Source organism: Geotrypetes seraphini, chromosome 6 (assembly GCF_902459505.1).
Source record: "Geotrypetes seraphini chromosome 6, aGeoSer1.1, whole genome shotgun sequence".
In the NCBI taxonomy this organism is placed as follows: domain Eukaryota; kingdom Metazoa; phylum Chordata; class Amphibia; order Gymnophiona; family Dermophiidae; genus Geotrypetes; species Geotrypetes seraphini.
Genome location: NC_047089.1, coordinates 47,632,235 through 47,651,534, shown reverse-complemented (window position 1 = coordinate 47,651,534; position 19,300 = coordinate 47,632,235). Strand labels below are relative to the sequence as shown.

General features: G+C 43.1%; 1 protein-coding gene across 1 annotated transcript in view; it reads left to right on the top strand.

Moving 5' to 3' along the window:
* Nucleotides 1-19,300, top strand: part of FLT3 (fms related receptor tyrosine kinase 3) — a 102,127-nt gene that overhangs the window by 13,189 nt on the left and 69,638 nt on the right. The window contains exons 4-8 of the mRNA XM_033948637.1: nucleotides 272-387; nucleotides 2,844-2,955; nucleotides 5,103-5,263; nucleotides 12,403-12,542; nucleotides 12,642-12,795. Coding sequence (XP_033804528.1) covers nucleotides 272-387; nucleotides 2,844-2,955; nucleotides 5,103-5,263; nucleotides 12,403-12,542; nucleotides 12,642-12,795 — 683 coding nt within the window. The remainder of the gene's footprint in view (nucleotides 1-271; nucleotides 388-2,843; nucleotides 2,956-5,102; nucleotides 5,264-12,402; nucleotides 12,543-12,641; nucleotides 12,796-19,300) is intronic.

Sequence of the window (19,300 nt, the reverse complement as noted above, 5' to 3'; positions counted from 1 at the left end):
CTTTTTACTTGAGTACAGTAACTAGTTGCATTTATCCCCTCATGAGCGTCAGAGCAGTTACCGCCACTGCCGGCGCTAAAACCTGCACTCTGTGTTAGTAAAAGAGGGGGTTAGTTACTATACATCACTGTCTCTAGCTGTGTGGTAGACTGTGTTTCAGCTATGACTTCTAGCATCTACCTTGTCTGTTGTTCACTGGAGCAGTCCCATAACTTAAAAATGCTTAGTTAAGGAAGCTGTAATCACAAAATGTTTCTTGCTTTTTTGGCAGAGGTGTTTTTTCCATCGATATTCCAAAAATTACAGGAACGAAAGCTGGCAAATACAAACTTTCAGTGGAAAGCCAAAACACAAGCTGCACCATTCTGCTCACAGTTCATGTAAGAAGTAAGTACAGTGTGACCAAAGTAAGATTCTCAGGCCTAGTCCATGAGGTAATCCAACTATGCAAACTACCTTAGACCATATATTTAGAAATGTATCTGATGAATGCTATGGGGTTCATAATCAAAAAATAAATATGTCTAACCTAGACTTAGGGCTCCTTTTACGAAGCCACGTTAGCGGTTTAACGCGCATAATAGTGCACGCTAAACTGCCGGCCACGCTAGCCACTACCACCTCCTCTTGAGCAGGCAGTAGTTTTTCGGCTAGCGCGGGGGTTAGCACGTGATAAAAAGTAAAAGGAGCCCTTAGTCGTACTGCAAGTATAACCGAAAGTTTAACGAGACTGCCTGGACGGAACTCATACCTTATGACTTAAGCGATCTAAAAACAGGTGTAAGTGCCTAGATGGTATCCAAAGTGACCAGATAACCACTGCAGACATAAAGTATAGACCCCCACACACTCCCCCTGTGATCACTGACCCTCCCATACCACCATAAAAATCAGAATAAAAACATACATACCTATCTCCAGAACATCAGCATCTGGGGGGGGGGGGAGGGCTAGTGAACTTTAGAGAAGAGGACCCAGGCCCATAAGCCACTCTAAACTTGTGCACCCCCCAAACCCTATTGTACTGCCATATAGGTGGCACCTGCGGCCAGAAGGGCTATTGGGGTGGTAGACAGGTGGGTCTAGTAGGTTTTTTGGGGCTCACCATGACCTATAAGGGAGTTGTAGTGAGATGTTTATGTGGCACCCTTTTTGTGAAGTTCAGTGTAAAGTAAAGACACTGTAAAGTGTCTCACTACTCTGTTGCCATGTCTGGGTGTCCAATCCATCATTTTTCTGACCCCTCCCACATCCAAAAGGTCTTGTTCAAGGTGTTTTTGATTTGGATGATTTTTATGACAAAAATGGGGTATAAAGATAGACGACTTAGCGGTCTGGACGATCAAACAGCTGAACGTACAATTAGATGATTCTCGGAAAAAAAAAATGTTGGACGTATTTTTCGAGAATGGCTTTGGGCAACTAGTGACTTAGCCCCAAAACGGATATACCGTAGGTGTATTTTTTTTTATTATGCCCCTCTATGTATAGCTATCCTGGAACCAACATAGACTGTAGAGACCTCAAGGAATGCAGCCAAGAAGCCATGATTGAAAGACTCCCTATGAGGAAAGGCTAAAGTGGCTAGGGCTCTTCAGCTTGGAGAAGAGATGATTCTGGGTGACATGATAGAGGTCTATAAAATAATGAGTGGAGTGGAAAGGGTAGATGTGAATCACTTGTTCACTGTTTCCAAAAATACTAGGACTAGAGGACATGCGATGAAGCTACTAAGTAGAAGATTTAAAACAAGCCAGAGAAATAATTTCTTCACACAACATGTAATTAAACTCTGGAATTCGTTGCCAGAGAATGTGGTGAAATCAGTTAGCTTAGTGGGGTTTAAAAAAGGTTTGGATAATTTCCTAAAAGAGAAGACCATAGGCCATTATTAAGATGTCTTGGGGAAATCCAATGCTTATTCCGAGGATAAGCAACATAGAATCTATTTTGCTACTTTTGACCTGGGTTGGCCACTGTTGGAAACAGGATACTGGACTTGATGGTATAGAAATTTTTTTAAAAAATACATTTTATCTCTATTTCTGATTCAATTGTATTTTTAATCTTTTGTAAACTGCACAGAACTTCATGGTTATTATTATTGCTATTTCTGAATTCAGACCTGATCATATAAGTTATATGGATACTGGGCCAAAGCTGAATATTACTCCTCTCTATATAATTTCTTGACCACCCTTAATCTCACCTCACTTTGTGTGGATAGTTTTGACCATCTAATTGATTTAGCGCATGCTAAATGCTAAGACATCCATTATATTCTATGGGCACCTTAGCATTTAGCCCGCACTAAATCGGCTAGCGCACCTTAATAAAAGGACCCCTTAGTGTCACTGAATATCTCCACTGAACCACTACACTGAGTGCCAGCTATTTTGCGGGCGATCCAGGATCTGAGTTGGCACTTATGCAGTTAGGTGCTGACACTTAGCACTTAATTGCCTAAGTTTAGCAGTTAAATCGGACCGCGTTAAAGTCAGTCCTATTTTATACTGTATCAGTTTTGTGGTTAAGTACTTAATATTGTTCTTAACTGCATAAAAGATAGCCAGGCCCATAAACTGAGATAGTCAATGTTAGCGCCAGCGCATGAGCCAGCATTGAATATTTGGAAATAATGCCAACTAAAAAAAAAAAAAATGCTCACTGCCGCTGGATGAATATTGACCCATTATTATATATATTTTTTCATATGGTTTCCTGACCATAGTGATATGCAAAGATGAAAAATGTAGATAAGAGCCTCATTTGAGAAGTAGTGCTGCGTCCAAAATGTAGCAGCTTTACAAATGGAAACCTCAATGCTGTTTCTTTTTGAGTAGGTAAACCGAGGAAACCGTATCTTTCACGACATCTGAACAATGTGATCTGTGAGTCTGAGAGCTATCCTGCACCATCAGTTGCCTGGTTGTTTTGCAAAACGCCTACTGAGAGGTAGAACACCACTGAAAAATTCTGTCCTTTCTATTGTGGCTTTGGATTTTACTATCCATTATAATATTTTGTAATTTTTTTTTCTTATGGAAAAGCAGAAACCAGATTTTACCATTTTTGTATTATCATAAGTGTCTGCCCAATACTCAGGATTTGGGTTGTGCGGTATTTTTTTCCCCCCTTTCAAGTTTTGTCTTTTATGTAAAAAAAATTTTGTGCACGGAAAGTCAGGGAGGGTGAACGGAGAGTCGGGACAGCGCACGGAGAGTCGGGGCAGTGCACGGAAAGTCAGGGAGGGTGAACGGATAGTCGGGACAGCGCACGGAGAGTCGGGGAGGGCGAAAGGAGAGTCGGGGTGGCCAGAGGAGAGTCGGGGCGGGCGAAAGGACAGTCGGGCTGCATGCGCGTTATATGCGTGAGCGCAGTATACAAAAGTTTTTGTACATAAAATCGTGGTTTCTGCGCGCTATACCCGTGTGCGCGTTTTACACGGGTGCGCGTTATCTGCGTGAAAATACGGTATTCTTGTTAGGATGCTTTATATCTCATTTCCGCTATCTTTATTTTCCTATCTACTATTTGCTAATTTGTTTGTCTTTGGTACTTTAGTTAGATTGTGAGCCTTCGGGACAGTAAGGGAATTTCAAAGTACCCATTCTTTATTTATTTATCTTATTTAATTGTATCCTCTAATGTATATTTCTATGTAAACCGCTTAGAACTTAACGGATTTAGCGGTATATAAGAAATAAATAACATAACATAACATAACATAACATTTGCTAACTCAGTTGCTTGTTTATGGTTTATTTCCCAGGCAGTGACTTTATCAGAAACTTTTTCTTTGTATACTTTTATTGAAAATTATAAACAGTTAACACCCCCCCCCTTTTTTTTTTTTTTTTTTTTTTACAAAATCGTAGCGCGGTTTTTAGTGCTGGCCATGGCGGCAACAGCTCCGACGCTCATATGAATTCTCCTGGGACCAGCTTGCTGCTCTAATAGCAATGACTATAATATCTGAAGCTGTCACAGAGCTTAGTATGTACTGTTACTGTCACATCTTTGGGGGAAGGGGAAGATGGGGGGGTCAGTGACCACTGAGGGATTAAAGGGGAGGTCATGCCTTAATCCCCCAGTGGTCAGTTAGTCAGTTAGGGCACCTTTTTGTGTCTTAGTCATGAATGAAACAGGTCCAGATAAAAAAATCCCAATTTTTGCCCTAGACATTTTAATCTTGTTCCATTAACTCTGTTAAACATCCAAATTCTGGGCCTGCCCAAACACGCCCCAACACGTCTCCTTATGATTTAGACAAGTTGCAGAGAAAACTGTCTCAAATCTGAGTTTTGAAAATTGCAACTCGGATGTCTTCCTTTGAAAAACATCCATCTTGCTACTTTGTGCTGTATTTTGAGACATTTTTCTCTTTTTAAAATGAGCATCATAGGGTCCTACATCTCTGGGCATGGGCCTACAGAAATATTATGCTGTCATGCACAGTCACCTTGAGTATCCTATATGATTCTTGTGCAAACAAAGCCTAAGAGCTTTAGGCTAAAGGCTAAGTCAAAAATACAAAGGCGGAAACACAATTTAAAAAACACAAAGCGTGAACAAGTACTCAAGGTTAGCAGATATCAGAAGCTTATTTCATCTTGAATCGCAAGTTAGATCAGACTGACACCCTTTACAGAAGACTTAACTGTCTTTTGACTACACTGTTTGGCTTCCTGAAGAAATGTTGAAATGTGGCACATCGAGGCCAAAGAACTTCACATAAAAGATAAGTGCTGTTTAATAACATACTTTTAAAGTCACGCACAGAGATGTTTCATTTAAGTGGAAGTTCTGCAATGATTGGGTGGTGTCCCTTTTTTCCTGCATGTCTCTGAGCACAATCTATCCACTAATGATAATATGAACAACATAATGTTTTCAAGTTATAGTACCTTATACAAGTGTGTTTTTTGCCTATTACCTAGGCTAAAGGCTGGCATAGAAGGTCACAATTCTTTCTCTCTATAATACATGTCCAATCCTTGACAAAATGTGGATCTTTCTATAAAACAGAGCTTGCTATATTGAATATCTATTTTAAATAAGTAAAGCATAAAGATATGGTATACTTTCTTTTGCATCTATAGGTGCACCAACAAAACTGGTACTATCTATAATGAAACTGGAGACATCTATGGAACACAGAAGGTAAAGCATGAGATACCTGCAGCGGACCTATTTGAGGCAGACATATGGTGTTGTGCAGCGAATGAACTTGGTACAGAATGCATAAAGCTCTACACTATAGGTAATGTTTCTTATGGTCATATATTGATGTACATAATCAATTTTTATTTCATTTATTCTTAGTTTAGATTTTTAGCAATGTAGGTTGCAGTAGTCAGTGGGATTTATTCAAGTAGGAGCAGCTCCTATCTGGATAAGTGTATGCTCACTGAGGCCAGCCACTAATTTTCAGCAGCACCATCTAGCTCAGTGTTTCCCAAGTCCGTCCTGAGATGGATTTGCATACATTGCCTGCATTGTAGACAAATCTCTTTCATGTATATTCGTGAAGGAGCATTTTTGATAGGACATCTCAGTCCGACTTTGGATGTTTCCTGCATAATGTCTAAAATGGACTTCCAGAAGGGTCCATTTTCGAAAATGCTGGCCGTTCTAAAAATTTTGTTAAAAAAAATCGTCTAGTTGGATGTCTTGTCCACCAGTGCTGGGTTTTGAAAAACCATCTGGATGCCCCTCTTCTAAAAAGAGAACATGTCCGGGTAAATCTGGACTTCTGGTAACCCTATCCAAAACTCACCCAAAACCTACTATACCTACTTGTCCATCATCCCAATAGCCTTATGGTTGCAGGTGGTACCTATACTGCAGTATAGTAGGATTTTGGTGGGCTCACACTTTTCACCATAAATGTAGTAGTTAGAGTGGTTTATAGGCTTGGCCTCTGCTCTCTATGGTTCACTTGCCCACCTACCTGACTACTTAAGACACTTGTGTGATGCTTTACTAGGCTTTCCCATACCAAATGCTGCTGTTCTAGAGCTAGGTATGCACTGTTTCATTCAAATTTGTGGTGGGTGGAAGGGAGGTCAGTAACCACAAAGGGAGAGTGTGGGGCTCATTACTTAATCTCTCGAGTGGTCATCTGGTCAGTATGGGTACCCTTTTTGACACTTAGACGCTTCTCAAACAGGTCTAGTTGAAAGCATCTAAGTTCATTATAGGACATCCTGGGAAAGATTCAATAATAGCTTCAGAACGTCCCAAGTCTAAACCCATCCAAAACCCACCCATTTTCTGCCAATGGCACGCCTACCAACACACCCATTTCTATTCTGGACGCACAGTGGGTAAGAAGTCCTGCTAGATGTACAGAAAGTCAATTTTGAAAATGCCCACTTGGACATTTTGACTAGTAAGATATCCAAGTGCCAGTTTGTGTTGTCTTTTGGATGTCTATTTTTTGTTTGTTTGTTTGTTTTATTGAAAATGAGCCCCATTGTGGATATCCTGAAAACCTGACTGGCAAGGACCTACATGAGAAACATTGAGCTAACTCTCCTAGCATTACTGAGATAGTATTGGGGTGGTTTGGAGATGGAGCCAGATGTTAACCTGGGTACTGCTGATAGTCAGGCAAGCTAAGAAAGTAAAATAGCTGTCCCTTCTTATCCACATGGTCCTCCAGTGCAGAATATCAGCAGTACTCGGATCACCTCCAACAACTGCCTGATCCCCAGGTATTTAGTGCCAGTATCTAGGTACAGCTTGGGGGTCAAATACTAAAATTAGCATTTATCCCCAGGTTCTATAAAAGTTGAACGTGCAATTTAATTCAGTAACAAGCCAATTAGCATTAATAATTGGGCGCTAACAATCAATTATTGGCACGAACCGGAAGCAAATTGAATTTATGCAAGCATCTTGCTAGGCACTATTCTATAAAGATGTGCATGTAAAATTTTTTAGCATGCAACTGAAAGGGGATGTGGCCATGGGAGGGAATGAGTGGGTCAGGGGCAGTGGTTTAGTACGAGGGTGCAGGAGGGTGCAGATCGCTCCGTGCGTCGTGTTGGTGGGGGTGCTGGAACCTCTCTGCCCCACCAGGCTATGCTCGCGCCATTCCTCCCCCCACTCCTTACCTCTGTAGAGCTTTGCTAGTGCGAGCAACTTCTCCTGCCTGTTGCTCGCCCCAGCCTGGTTCCCCTCTGAATCACTTCTGGGTCAAGGGGCCAGGAAGTGACTTCAGAGAGCATCAGATCAAGCATCTCTCTCTCTTTCCCCCCTCCTCCAGAGACATCAAATACAAAAGTGTCAGGACAAGAATGTTCTCAGTGGTGGCCCCAACATGGTGAAACTCCCTTCTGAAAAGAATTAAAACTAGAAAGTTCAAGAAAAAGATAAAGACCATCCTTTTCATAGACTACTTTAACTAACAATGCAACAGACAGGGGGAGCTGCAGCATAGAGGAAACAACTGGCTACTCCCACTAGGAACACAATAGGATAAATCACTGTAAATATGCTCAGAGCGCTGAGGATATGATGGATAAAGTACAGATAAAGAGAATAATTAGGAGATATGTGAACCTAGGATGAACATAGTACATGATACGGGCATTATGCAAGAACATAAGTAGGATTTTAAATGAGCATAGTACTCGATACTAATATTATGAGTATATTTACGTAGGTGAAATGTATTATGGTATAAATATGTAAGATGAATGTATATATAGGATGAATATAGTATTCCCTAGTGTTTATAAAAGGAAAGATAAACATAAACGGTATACTAAACCATCAGTGGATCTCATCTATTGTATTACCCTTTATTGTAACACTATTACAGAAGCTCACGTAAACCACTCTGAATTGACTCCCCAGTCATCAGTAGTGGTATAGAGGCTTTCAATAAATAATAACTTCCTCTCTCCCCCCTATAACCCCCTCCCCAGAACAAGCATCTTTATCTTTCTCTCACCCCTATCCCTCTCCCCTGAACAGTTTTTCCTACCTCCCCCAGGTGCTGTCTTCCTGAACGATTAATGCAGGCCCACAGCAGGCAGTCCTAAAACCTTCCTTCCACAAGTCCTGCCTCTGCGGCAACAGGATGTTGCTGTCGGAGGATGTGAGAGAAGGCCCCCTGGCTTTCTGATGTTGGCCTGCAAATTTACAGGACTGGAAGTGTGTGTGTGGGGAGGGGGGAAGGGAGGAGGAGGGGGGCAGAGGTGTCCCAGGGCAGAGCAATAGACAGAGGGGCAGCATAGAAAGTACAGGGACTAATAATGAGGGGGCCTTGACTAAAGATTTAACCCAGAGGAAACACTGCTTTCAATAACGGAGGCACTTACTTTGCTGGCCACAAAAACCAAACCAAACCAGAATGACATCAGGAGCCTCCAAAGAGGTTCCCGCTGACCACCATTATTCCACGGGCCTTGCAATGAAGACCACTGCAGTACAGACTGGCTGGAATTCATATTTATTTATTTAAAAATGTATAGCCTGCATCAACTACAATTCTGGGTGGGGTACAAAGTGTATATATATAAATCATATAAAAACAAAAAAATTCAAAACATGAATACATTAACATATATACTATCTTCAATCAGGCACATAAGTCATCAATTATAATCATAAATATTATAAAAGACTACGGGTTTGCTGGAATAAATAGGTTTTCAAGCATTTTCTAAAACTATTAGACTTTTTAATACTCATAGGGGTCCTTTTACTAAGCGGTGATAAGCACTAATGTATGCGTATCGCTACCTAAAATGGTGCTAGTGGCACGAGTTCAGGAGTCAAGTGCTAACTGTAGGCTCAGCACTAGAGATTTGCGCGGGGACAGAAATCCCACCCATCCCCGCCCGTCCCTGCCAGGATCCTCTCCGTCCCCACCCGTCCCCGTCAGGATCCTCTCCGTCCCCACCCAACCCCTCAAGGAATTACCTCCATCCCCATAAAAAGCAGCAATTACTTCTGACAGGATCATCAATTCCACAGTTTCTTTTCTGTTTGCATTGCTGTTTTCCTTGTGGAATCTCTTTGGTGGAATCCTTTTTTTGTTTTCTGTTCAGGTAATTAACTTATAAACCCCCTCTATTACTAAGGCTGACGTGTCCATTATATTATATGGACGAACCCTGCTTCCAAAGCCTTCCATCCCCATGGGAGTCCCGTTGGCTAGAGGGGGATCCCCGTGGGAGTCACATGGGTTAGGGGGGATTCCCACGGGACCCCCGCGGGACCCGCGGGATTCCCACAATCCCCGTTCCCGTGCAGACCTCTACTCAGCACACACCGCCCTTGTGCTAAAAAATACATGTTATTCTTTAGTGTGGGGGGAAGGGGCATATTTGAGGACAGACCATAGTTGTGCTCTGTGGTAATCAGTGTATGATCTTTGGTGCACACTGACCGTTTAGCACAGGATTATTAAGGGAGTCCTTAATGTCTACTAAATAGGTGGCATTGAGGGTTCAGGCACTAATGGCCACACACTAATTCTGCGATTTGTGCGTGGCCGATAAGAAAAAAAAAATGGCCATCTTACAGCCAAGCTTAAAACAGTGCCGGCTACTTTGTAGCTCGGTTTAGTGAAAGGACCCCATAGTATGGGGCAAAGAGTTCCACAGTTCCTAAAGTTTCATTTAATGAAAAGAAGGGATATCCAGAAGATTCTTTGACGCAGATCTTAATGATCAAGAAGAAGGGCATCAAGCTAGCTGCCAGGATCATCAAGACATTTTTGTAAATGACTTTAAAGACTAGTAACAAAAATTTATTAAAAAAAAAAAAAAATCCTAAATTCAATAGGAAGTCAATGCAGTTAAACCAAAATTGGAGAAATAAGACCAAATTGAGAAACTCTGGCAGCAGCATTTTGTGCTATCACTAATGATTTTAAAGTTCACTTTGGTAGACCTAAGAGTAAGGCATTACAGTAATTAAAATGAGGAATGACGAGGCTCTGCCCAATTGTCCTAAAATTATAAAGAGTTAAGTCATCTTTCAGATGGAGCGCCAGTTTCCATTTATAAAAGGTGGACTGAAGGATCGTTTTCACAAAGGACTTCACAGATAAACCAGAATCCAAGATCATGCCCAGATAGTGAATTTCTCGGGCTTTAGGAACAACAGGGTCATCTCTCTGAAAAGAAGTATAAAAATCAACCAAAGAACAGTTTGATAAAAACATAAGAATAGCCATACCGGATCAGACTATTGGTCTATCCAGCCTAATATCCTGCCCCCACTGTCACAAGTACCTGGCAGAAACCCAAATTGTAGCAAATAACAAAACATGGATCTCCCTCTTACCGATCCACTTCCTCTCTCTCTCTCTCTCCCCTCTTACCTCTCTTTACATTCGCCTTGAGCCTGTATAGGTATGAGCGACGCCAAATAGAAGATTAGATTCAATTTTTTTCCATATTCATTTTTAAACAGTTAGCTTTCATACAGTAGTTAAGAATCAGGAAGCTGTTCACAGCCTGAAGATTAAGCATCCCTGCTTGCCATCAAGTCGTCTGAGCATGAAGCCTCGAATGTCAATTATAGAACTGTTCCCTGAACTTTTTTTATGTAAATGTACAAGATAGTTTCATGGCTGGCGCTTGATAAATACTTTTGTGCCTGCAAATTATGTTTCTTTTTACTATTTATTTTATCATGTAAGCTTCCTAATATGTTCACTGAGATTACATCAGGAGCCAGAGACATTATTTGTTCAATAAAATCTCAATTAAACATTAAAGACTAGCTCTAAAACTTCTGAAGTAGTAACTTGACCTGGTATTAGACATAGATTGCATTAAACTCCTTCATAACCTACCTACAATTCATGTTTTCCCTACTATTTCTTTATTTATTCAATTTTCTATACTGTTCTCCCAAGGGAGCTAAGAACAGTTTACATGAATTTATTCAGGTACTCAAGCATCTTTCCTATCTGTCCCGGTGGGCTCAATCTATCTAATGTACCTGGAGCAGTGGAGGATTAAGTGACTTGCCCAGGGGGTTTGAACCCACAACCTCAGGGTGCTGTAGCTTTAACCACTGCGCCAAACCTGCAGTTTTTGTAAATGTCACCTTTGCTGTGTCTAGGAGGCTAGCTTTGAAGTACAAGTAAGAAGGATACGGTACTACTCGAAAGGGTCCAGAGAAGAGTGACTAAAATGGTTAAGGGGCTGGAGGAGTTGCTGTACAGTGAGAGGTTGGAGAATCTGGGCTTCTTCTCCTTTAAAAAGAGGAGACTGAGAGGGGACATGATCGAAACATTCAAGATAATGAAGGGAATAGACTTAGTAGATAAAGACAGATTGTTCACCCTCTCCAAGGTAGAGAGAATGAGAGGGCACTCTCTAAAGTTAAAAGGGGATAGGTTCTGTACAAATGTAAGGAAGTTCTTCTTCACCCAGAGAGTGGTAGAAAACTGGAACGCTCTTCCGGAGACTATTATAGAGGAAAACATCCTCCAGGGATTCAAGACAAAGTTGGACAAGTTCCTGCTAAACTGGAACGTACGCAGGTGAGGCTGGACTCATTTACAGCACTGGTCTTTGGCCTGGGGGCCGCCGCATGAGCGGACTGCTGGGCACGATGGACCACTGTCTGACCCAGCAGCGGCAATTCATATGTTCTAAGACCATCCTGTTTCTTATTCTTTATCAAATGGTTTTGGTATTCTTATTGTAACTAGGAACTGAGAAAACTGATGATGGCCTGTGGGACCTCCCTTCCCTTTTATTTCAGTTGTTGTACTTCAGCCCACCAAATTGGGCTCCCATAGATGACTCCCAAAAGGTGACTGGGGTCTGAGAAAGAGGAATTGAAAGAGGAGAAGAGTCTATGGCTTAATTTTGCAGTCATTTTCTCGGTTCCTGCTTACATAAATTGTGGAGATGTTTAGAACAAAAACATTCTTTTGATTCTTCATGCTTTGCTTTCTCATGGCATAGTAGATACTTGAAATTTTTCCCTGGAAAGGGGCAGTCTACATCAAGGGCTATACACTTAGTCCAGTGATTTTCTACTTTTCTTGTTCTGTCGGAAAAATGTGGAATGAAAAAAGTGAAGCGGTGTGGGGCAGTGTAGCTGATGCTGGACAGACGTCTACGGTATCTGTCCCATATGTGGCAAGAAGGATCAAGAACAATTATATGTATTTTATACCATATTCAAATTGTCTGAGTACAGGTCCTACATATCTCGGGGTGGGGGTGGGGAGATATCAAGTAAAATGAATAATTACTGGTATGTTGCCTTGAGAATGAATGTGACTGTTGGGCAGACTGGATGGACCACACAGGTCTTTTATCTGCTGTCATTTGCTATGTTACTGTGTTACCATGTATTGCATGGTGACAAAAGAGCTTGTTTTTTGTTTCAATGACTTGTATGTCCCTCTTGCAGATCTAAATGGCAAAACTGAAACACCCGAAAGGCCGTTATTTCTTCAGGTGGGCGAACCATTCCTAATAAGGTGCAGAGCTCTGTACAGGTCATTTGAGTTCAGCATTGGCTGGAATTTTTTTGAAACACCTCTCTCAGAGGTAAGTAACAGCGTGGACTATTTTTACAATTACATTGTGGACGTTCGTAACTTCTAGCTGAAGATATTAAATGCAAGTCCTTGTTCCTATGTAAACTAGGATAGCAGTTTTGAAGAGAGCCAGTATTTCAAAGATTTGTCCATGAGGCGGATTGCATATGCTTTTCTTGCATCAGTGGAGAGACACGACAGTGGACATTATGTCTGCAGTTCATCAGCCCATTCAAACAAGTCGGCGATGGTTACAGTCTTAGGTAATGCAGTCTGGTAATATTTTGTGTGTGTGTGTGCAGTGGCGTAACAAGGGGGAGCGTGGGGGTGGAGGTCTGCCCCGGGTGCACAGCCCAAGGGGGTGCAGAGCTGGCCACTCACCGGGGAATAGGCTGCCGCTGAGGAAAGGCTTCCATTGCCGTCATCAGAAAGAAGCCGGCGCTGAGTTCTCCCTCCCTGCTTCTCTTCCCCGCGAGCCGACCAACTCTAGCTGTCCGACGTCGATTCTGACGTTGGAGAGGACGTTCTGGGCCAACCAATCGCTGCCTGGCTGGCCTGGAACGTCCTCTCTGACGTTAGAATTGACGTCGGGCAGCCAGAGTTGGTCGGCCCACGGGAAAAGAAGCAGGGCAAATTCAGCGCCGGCCTGTTTCCGATGGTCAGTGGCAGCCTTTCCCTGGCAGTGGTGGCAGCAGTATGTTTCCCAATGGCGGTAGCATTGGAGAGGGCAGGGAGAAAGAAAGAAAGGGGGGGGTGGGAGACAGGGAGACAGAAAGAAAGAAAGGCGGCAGGGTGAAAGAAAGAAAAAAAAATGGGGCATGGGGAGAGAGAAAGAAAGAAGGGGGCAGGGTGAAACAAAGAAAAAGTTGGGGGAGGGAATGAGGTCTGGAGGAGAGGAAGCATACAGGAGGCTGAAAGAAGGGAAGAAATATTGGATGCACAGTCAGAAGAATAAAGTGCAACCAGAGACTGATGAAATTACCAAACAAAGGTAGGAAAAATTATTTTATTTTCAATTTAGTAATCAAAATGTGTCCATTTTGAGAATTTATATATGTTGTCTATATTTTGCACTATGGGCCCCTTTTACTAAACTGCAATAGCAGTTTTTAGCACAGGGAGCCTATGAGCGTCGAGAGCAGCGTGGGGCATTCAGTGCAGCTCCCTGCGTTAAAAAACGCTATCGCGGTTTAATAAAAAGGGAGGGGATATATTTGTCTATTTTTGTATAGTTGTTACTGAGGTGACATTGCATAAAGTCATCTGCCTTGACCTCTTTGAAAACCCGCGGAATATAAATGATAATTAACATTTTCTCTGTGTACAGTGTGCTTTGTGTTTTAAAAATTTTATTGTTGGTAGATCATTTTGACTTGGCCACGAAGGTAAAGGGGAGGGAGGGAGGGGAGCTGCTGAAAGACATCTAGTAATCCTTGCAGGCTTGACTGCAGGGAATTATTTTTGTAAAATCATGTTTTGTTATGTGACTGGCATTATTTAGACTTTAATTTCTATGAATGAATAGAATGAAAATGATATAAAATTATTTGCTTGTTATTATGTGCATGCGCTGAAGGAAAGTGGAGAGAGAGTGGGCTGAGGACACTGAAGGGAAATGGGGAAGAGAGAGTGGGGAGAAGACGCTGATTTATAAATTGACAATTGTACAGAATATTGTTTCTTTTTATACTTTAATATAATAAGTTCACTATAAAGCAATTCAAGGCTTGTGTGGATGGAATCAGGTGGTTTGTGGGGATTAGTCCAATAAAATGGTATTTTCTTATTTCTCATTATTTGTTTTATTTTTATTTGTTAATTTGTAAAGTGGTGATTGTTATGTATCAGTTTTTTCAAATTTACATCTACTGTCTTTATATTTTGCACAGTATTAGAGGACATATATTACTGTTTTTGTGGTGTTGTGGTGTTGCATTGTATGCAGAGTCTGGTTTCTTGGCAGTTCAGTTTAACTTTTGTCTACATATTTCTATTTTTAGTTTGTGATTATTCCATATTGGGCGAGGGTGTATCTGTCTGTGTGTATGAAAGAAACTGCCCACAAACGATCCTACAGCCACTTCATTCCACACCTCTGGAACCAACTCCCCCCCCAACTTAGACAACAGAACTCATTATTAACATTCCGTAAATCGGTAAAGACCCTCCTCTTCAATTAAAGATCTCCTCTGTCTTCTCCCTCCCTTAGGCCCCACCCTCCACTCTCCTTCCTCCTTCCCGAAATTCCAGTATGACCCTCTCTTACTCTATCCACTAGCAAATTGTAACTATACGCTTATAACTTTCCTTAAACTAAACTACTGTATTTCCCCCTTCTCTCTCTCTGCTTACTCTCCCTGTATTTAATTCTCTCCAAAAACTAAATCCAATCACTAAACCTGTTGTACCACTTATATGTCTAGTTGCTCCCCACTGTGTCTGTTCATTTGTAAACCGTTCTGAGCTATTGGGAGGACGGGATAAAAATCTAAATAAATAAATAAATAAATAAATAAATAAATAAATAAATAAAGAGACATGGCTTTTTGATAGCATCAACTGTATAGGATCAATTGACTGTGCAGGTTCTGGTTTGTTTAGTTTTACAATGTATGTGTTGGTGTTCTAGTGCTCACTGCAGTGTTTAAGATGCTGACTTTTCCTAGGTACACTCTTGTTGTGCGATATGTAGATTGTTACTAAAAATCATATTTTTCATATAGATGGGGGGGAGGGTGTCAAAAAAATGATGGGCCCCGGGTGTCACATATGCTAGGTACGCCACTGTGTGTGTGTTATGTACGAGGGTCATTTCATAAATAATGCACACTATTTTTTTTTTTTATTTACATGTTTTATTTTTTATTTCAAGTATTTCTTTACAATTCTTCAATATAGTCTCCTTGCTTTGCAATGACCGAGTCCCAACGTCTGAGAAGCTTCATTATTCCATCCAAGACACTGTTTTTGTTCAGTTGCCAAATGGCTCAGGTATCGGTGGAAAAAAGCTCTTCCAGAGATGCAAAACGATGTCTACACATAGGTTGTTTCAACTTTGGAAAAAGGTCGAAGTCTGGTGGACTCATGTCTGGATTGTAGGGAGCATGAAGTAACACCTCCCAGCCGTATTTGTGTAGTTTTTCCATGACGACATTCCCTATGAGTGGACGAGCATTGTCGTGAAGAATGAGTGGCCCAGCCAAGAGCAACTGAGATTGGGTTTTGTGCATTTTTTTGCACATTTTTTGCAAAAAAAATCACGATAATACATTGCTGTGACACTTCTTCCACATGGAACTTTGTCTGTGATGATGATGCCTTCATGATCATAAGCAAAAACCTTCATTTGTTTGACTTTTGATTGAGCTCGTCAAAATTTTTTTGGCCATGGGGAAGATGGAGCTCTCCACTCGTCATTGAAAAACTACACAAATACAACTGGGAGGTGTTACCTCATGCTCCCTAGAGTCCAGACATGAGTCCACCAGACTTCAATCTTTTTCCAAAGTTGAAACAACCTATGAGTGAACATGGTTTGCATCTCTAGGCCTTGCAAGCTATACTGATTTTTTAAGTTAAGTCAATCATGGAACCCCTTCTGAATGGTCTGCTTCAACTGCAACCACTTTTATGTTTGAGACTTTGAAATTCCGAATGATTGTTGCAGTTGTGAAAAATCAAGCATTTTCCCATTTGATATCACATCATCTAATGTGCGTATACCTGCCTGCAGCCAATGATTCCAAAGAATCTTAGGCTCGCCAATTTGAATCTTGGAGTTCAACTATATGGACTGACATGTGGATTGATGAATCGGAATAGGTATTAGGTTATTAATAAATTTTGATGTTTGCCATGTGGAGAATAAAATTCTATTGTCCTTATTAAAAAAAAACATGTAAAAAAAAAAGATAGTGTGCATTACATATGAAACTACCCTTGTATTTTCAGTTAATACAAGAAATGTCTTATGCTTAAATTTGCACTTTGAAGAACAGTGAGGTTGGACAAATTAAATGCTTCCTCTTCCAAGATGCATATGTTTGCTGAATAGGTATAGCGACCATCTGGGTTGTTTAATAATCTGATCTCCCTAACCTCCGTACTATTTTTTACCCTCTGTCTTCTTTACTTTAAAATTGTAGTTCTCCCCACTTTCCTATCGTTTTTTAATGTCTGTCAAGTATTGTCTAGTCCAGTGTTTTTCAACCTTTTTTGGGCAAAGGCACACTTGTTTCATGAAAAAAATCACGAGGCACACCACCATTAGAAAATGTTAAAAAATTTAACTCTGTGCCTATATTGACTATATATAAAGTAATTCTCTTGAATAGGAATCAAATAAACACAAAGAAAGTATTTTATAATGCTGCCACCGCCAACAACACCGTTGGCGGCGGTGGCACTCAAGTGGCTAAAGAGCCGCAGTTTGCCGGCCTAGGGACAACACTGGAGGGTGGCCAGCTGTGCACCCCCTTGGGACGTAAACCCGGGGTGGGGCAGACCGCCCCCCCCACCCTGGTATGCCACTATCTATACCTCACTCCCTCCCTATGACCAAAAATTCTCCTTTCTTCTATTCCCCGTGTACACAACCATCTCTTTCCCTCCCTTCCTCTCTCCAAAGTCCATGCCTTCTGTGTCCAAACACTCATTCCCTCCCTTCCTCTCTCCCAAGTCCATTTCTTCTGTGTCCAAAAACGCATTCCCTCCCCCACCTCAGCATCTCTTTCCCTCCCTTCCTCTCTCCCAAGTCCATTTCTTCTGTGTCCAAAAACGCATTCCCTCCCCCACCTCAGCATCTCTTTCCCTCCCTTCCTCTCTCCCAAGTTCATGGCTTGTGTCCAAAACGCACTCCCTCCCCCCTTTTGTGTTCCGTGTTTGCCTCCCAGCCCATCTTTGCAACTTTCTCAGCAAAACGAAGCTCAAGCCGCAAGGCTTGTCTTCTGCTTCCTGCCTGCCCTGCCGCGCACAAATAGCCGAACGGAAGTATTCTCCGACGTCAGCGCTGACGTCGGAGGGCAGGCTTTGCTTAAGCCCTCCCTCCGACGTCAGCGCTGACATCGGGGAATGCTTGCGATCGGCTATATGTTAGCTGCAGGGCAGGCAGGAACAGAAGACGAGCCTCGCGGCTCGAGATGTATTGAACTCCGCGGGTCCCCCGTCCAGCTCTCTCCTGTCCACGTGGGGCGGACCGCCCCTCTCCCTAGACTGGTGGTACTGCCCTGATGGCGGCCCTGACCGTACGGCACACCAGGCAACATCTCGCGGCACACTAGTGTGCTGCGGAACAGCGGTTGAAAAACACTGGTCTAGTCAGTACTTATCTATTCAATGTTTCCCTTTTTTACAAATTGTAAACGCTTAGAGGGGCATAATAAAAAAAAATGTCTAAGTCCCCTTTTGGCCTAAGGCCTTAAACGTTGAAAGCAGAAGTAGGGAAAATGTCCATTATCAAAAAAAAGTCCAAAAGGAGGTTTTATTTGATAATGGCCTGCCTCTACGTTCAGCTGTTTAAACGCCCAGACCACCACTACGTCTACACTAACACCATATAATCAACCTAAAAAAAGCCTGAGTCCCAAACGTCCAAAACAAGGGCTTTTAGGCAAAGGAGGAGCTAGTCCTTCGCCTAAAAGCTGAATTCTGTAACCGGTGTCTGTCAAAAACAACACCGGTTACAGAATCCCCCCCCCCCCTACAATGATCGGGGCAAGATGGATCCCAAGCCCTCTTGCCCCGCGGCACCCCCAAACTGCCCAACACTATCTGGCCAGGAGGGAGCCCAAGCCCTCTTGCCCTGCAGCACCCCCAAACTGCCTGACACTATCGAGGCAAGAGGGAGCCCAAGCCCTCTTGCCCTGTGGCACCCCCAAATTGCCCAACACTATCGGGGCAAGAGGGAGCCCAAGCCCTCTTGCCCCGCGGCACCCCCAAACTGCCCAACACTTTCGGGGCAGGAGGGAGCCCAAGCCCTCCTGCCCTTGATGCAAGGGCCCCCTGAACCCTTGATGGCCCCCCCGCTGACCCATGACCCCCCGCCGACCCCACGACACCCCCTCCACCCCAACCCGGCCCACAGGAGGGGCCTAAGCCTCCTGGGCCTATTCCGGTTGGCCCAGGTGTCTCAGGCCCCACTTGTGGGCAGGATTTGAGCCGCCTGGGCCAATCAGGTCCTAAGGCCAGCCATTCAACAGTTGGCTGGCCTGTCGGACGGACGGGCTTGGCACCCGTCCGTCTGACCAACATTTTTGAAGGTACGGGGGTGGGGTGGGGGTGGGGGTGTCGTGGGGTCGGCGGGGGTTGCGGATCAGCGAGGGGCGATCAGGGGTTTGAGGGGGTCCTTGCATCGAGGGCAGAAGGGCTTGGGCTCCCTCCTGCCCCAATAGTGTCGGGCAGTTTGGGGGTGCCACGGGGCAAGAGAGCTTGGGCTCCCTCTTGCCCCGATAGTGTCGGGCAGTTTGGGGGTTCCGCGGGGCAAGAGGGCTTAGGCTCCCTCTTGCCCCGATAGTGTCAGGATAGGCATGTTGATCACAGCAGCCACGATCAGCTCAGCGGCCCCTTTTCGTCACTTATACCTGTTTTGACTTGGTCTAAGTCAAAACGTATAAGTGCCGACTAGTCAACCTGCCTAAAGTTTTGTTTATACCTGCTGCATGCCTAGATCTAGGTCTGCCCACCTCCCGCCCACTGCCCGCCCTTTCCCCTCCTCTAAAAACGCCTCTTTTCTCTCTGTGCATTTAGAGGCAGGGGAAAAGCCTAAGCTGG